Source organism: Macrobrachium nipponense, chromosome 18 (assembly GCF_015104395.2).
Source record: "Macrobrachium nipponense isolate FS-2020 chromosome 18, ASM1510439v2, whole genome shotgun sequence".
In the NCBI taxonomy this organism is placed as follows: Eukaryota; Metazoa; Arthropoda; class Malacostraca; order Decapoda; family Palaemonidae; genus Macrobrachium; species Macrobrachium nipponense.
The window spans coordinates 74,683,924-74,687,189 of NC_087211.1; the positions used below are offsets into that span (position 1 = coordinate 74,683,924).

Genomic DNA, 3,266 nt, shown 5'->3' on the forward strand with positions numbered 1-3,266 from the left:
CCGTAATATTAACCAATATGAAAAAATAACTCATGACACCTATTAAACAAATCGTTAAGGCCCAAATATTTCAAAATTCTTAAATCATACAAAGGTTTCGTAAATTTTAATCGCAGTGGGAGGCAATAAACAAAATACATGCAATGCATTTCTAAAGATACATTTGAATCGAACTAACATTTATTTCTTATAAAACGTTGAAATACTTAAGTTTCCATATAGACCATGTAATGAGACCATCATGCTAACTCTCAACTAAAATAACTAAACTAAAAAAAATTATTTTCACTAAAATAATACGTACCTACAGAAGGCTACACGCAGATTATTACTTGATTGATGAGAAGGAATCTACAGTAACACGAATAATCATAACGTCGTAGACCATTGAATAACGCACAACACGAAACACAAAACAAACCATAAACAAACGCCAGTTACACGGCAAAACGATACGATCATCGTTCGTCAAAACACGGTGAATTTCAAGGCGTCAATACCGATACTTGCCAAAGCGTCTGAGACGAAAGTACTTAGCACAATATTAACCAAGGAACGTGGAGACCAAGCTGTGTCATACGTAGGCTAGACGGGGGCCATTACCATGCAAGAAACCTGAAATGTGGGTAGCCTTAAGGTTATTTCTTTGGATGGTAATTTTACTGTACCGAAAAACGAATTCACTTTCTATGGTACATGAACTTCTTGTTCCCATTTCTCCTAAAATATGGGAAGTTATGAAATTGATATAATGCTGGATCCGAACTAACCTAAGCTAGAGGCGAATGTTTCGCAAAAAGTATTCAGTTTCACTTATGGGCTACTCTGACGAGACGCTTATACAAAATGATGTTAAGTGTAAATAGCACTAGTGGCCATGTTGTACTACCTACATTAAAATATACAACTTAAACTAAGTTGAAAAATGTACGTACATTGAAGAATGAGATTTTACCTATAGTAATCAGGTTTTGTTTAGTGTTACATCAACTTAACCTAGTTCCGAATCTGTATTAGTACCAGTGTTCTTACACCAATCTACCTCCTAAGCTGTGAGTTAAACGAGTTACCGGTTTAAAGAGAATAATACAGAAACAATCTTAATTTGTTTAATTCAGACTCATGATAACCAATGGAGACAGACCGTAATAAATGGGTAGTTATACTAACACATCATTTTTCTTTCTTTCTTTCTTTACACTAAACAGAGGGAAATTATCCCCGTAGGCAAGCAGTGCCGTCAGTATACCTGACACGGTGCACTGTAGGCATTACTAATGGTTCTTTGCAACGTACCCTCGGCCCCTAGCTGCAACCACCTCATTCCTTTTACTATATACTTCCATTCATATTTCTTTTTCCTTCTTGCTATCCACCCTCTGCTAACAATTATTTCATAGGTAGTGCGACTGCGTTACTGCGTGGTTAACCTCCTGTTGCAAGTTCCTCGCTGGACGAGTGGTTTTCGCGCTCGGCTGCCAATCCGGTGGTCCGAAGCAGTGGTCCAAAGTTCGATTCTCGACTCGGCCAACGCGGAATCAGAGGAATTTATTTCTGGTGGTAGAAATTCATTTCTCGATAGAGTGTGGTTCGGATCCCACAATAAGCTGTAGGTCCCGTTGCTTTAGTGACCAATTGGTTCCTAGCCACGTAAAAATATCTAATCCTTCGGGCCAGCCATAGGAGACCTGTTAATCAGCTCAGTGGTCTGGTAAAACTAAGATATAGTATTTAACTAAACCTCCTGTTGCGCGTTTCGATCCTACCTACTCTCAATTTCATTTCCAGTGCTTAGCCTTTGACTTAAACTCGATATTTCATCCCATCTTCTCCTAACACCTCCTACCTTCTGCCCCAACCCCCACCAATTATTTCCAAAGACTTCTGTTCCGAGAACTTTCTAGTGCCGTATCCATAGTAGCCTACTGGTGATTAACCTGTGCTTTGTTGCAAAGAAAAATCGGTAGATTTAATTAGCAACGCGTTAATTACCTTTTCGACTCCTACAGGTAGACGTGGTGGACGAGGGACGCGAAACTCAGGTGTCCTGGGGAGAGGGATTCCTACTAGTCTTCTCTCTGACGTCCCACGATTCCTTCGCCGCTCTAAGTCGATTGCGTCGGGTCATCCTCGAGCTGACACCCGGGGCGCCTCGGCCAATGGTGGTTGTGGGCAACAAGGCTGACCTCAGCCACGCCCGGCAGGTCAACGACCAAGAAATCAGGGAACTGACGGACTGCTGGGGATGCGACTATTTCGAAGTGGCAGCTCCCGAGCCTTGGGATGTGGTGGTTAGGCCATTTACGGCCCTCTATCAGTCCATACTGGAGGGGCGAAGTAGTCGATGACGTCAGCAACTGCTGCCAGATTGCGGAATGATCAACAATAAATGAATGCGTCAATGCGTGTTCATTAATTTTGTTATTGTTGTTGTCCAGAATGTGATTACGCATATTTAAGGAATATGAATATAACGTTAAATGTGACGTTTTCTCTATTTTCGAATTAGTGACTACTTAAAATCTGTAATATGAACGTTTATGTGAACGTGAACTTCTGAATCTAATACGTAGTGCGACTATCACTCAAACTAGCCGAAACATTTAACTCTGAAAATTATTTTGTCGTAGTAACACTTTGTGATTGTTTAAATGTCTTTACTATTCCAAGCAATTTTCTTTTGTTTCCTTTGTCACACTTGTAAAAATTTGTGCGTGGGTAAGGGGCAAACGAATTCGTGAGCAGCTGATGGCGAGGATGGTAATGTAAAGTATCTTCAGACAATAAACCACGCCCACCCACCCCCCCCCCCCCCAACCCCCACCAACCCATTGTAGTTGGTACGGGCACTGGCCTTTTGAACAGCCTGTAACTGGAGCAGTCTATGGGACAGAAAAACAGAGAAAAGGACAAATTAGATAACAGGCAAGTTTGCAACTCATTTAAACCTTGCAGTGTGCCAGTACCCATCAGTAGGAAAGAAAGTGTTAGAGGCTACAGAGTCTCAGTCAATTGGGAGAGGACTGAGAAGATCGGGGAGAAGTTACAAGTGTTTAGTGCAAGGAAAAGAAAGGTCACTTGGCCATCAGCGAGGCAAAAAAACTGCCATAGACCTTCGGCGTCTGTTGTGAGCGGCAGTGGGTTACAAAGAGGCCCGAAACGCCAGAGGAATGAGTAGATAGATATCTTGACATAAGAAAAATTTTACTTCATGGCAAAAGCAATGTCACTGTATCTTTCTGATTTATGAAGCTCAGCAACGCTCA

The 3,266-nt window shown here is 41.5% G+C and overlaps 1 protein-coding gene across 1 annotated transcript in view; it reads left to right on the forward strand.

Moving 5' to 3' along the window:
* Window positions 1–3,260, forward strand: part of LOC135197186 (uncharacterized) — a 162,157-nt gene extending 158,897 nt beyond the window's left edge. The window contains exon 3 of the mRNA XM_064224180.1: window positions 2,010–3,260. Coding sequence (XP_064080250.1) covers window positions 2,010–2,348 — 339 coding nt within the window. The 3' untranslated portion in view covers window positions 2,349–3,260. The remainder of the gene's footprint in view (window positions 1–2,009) is intronic.
* Window positions 3,261–3,266: the final 6 nt, after the last annotated feature.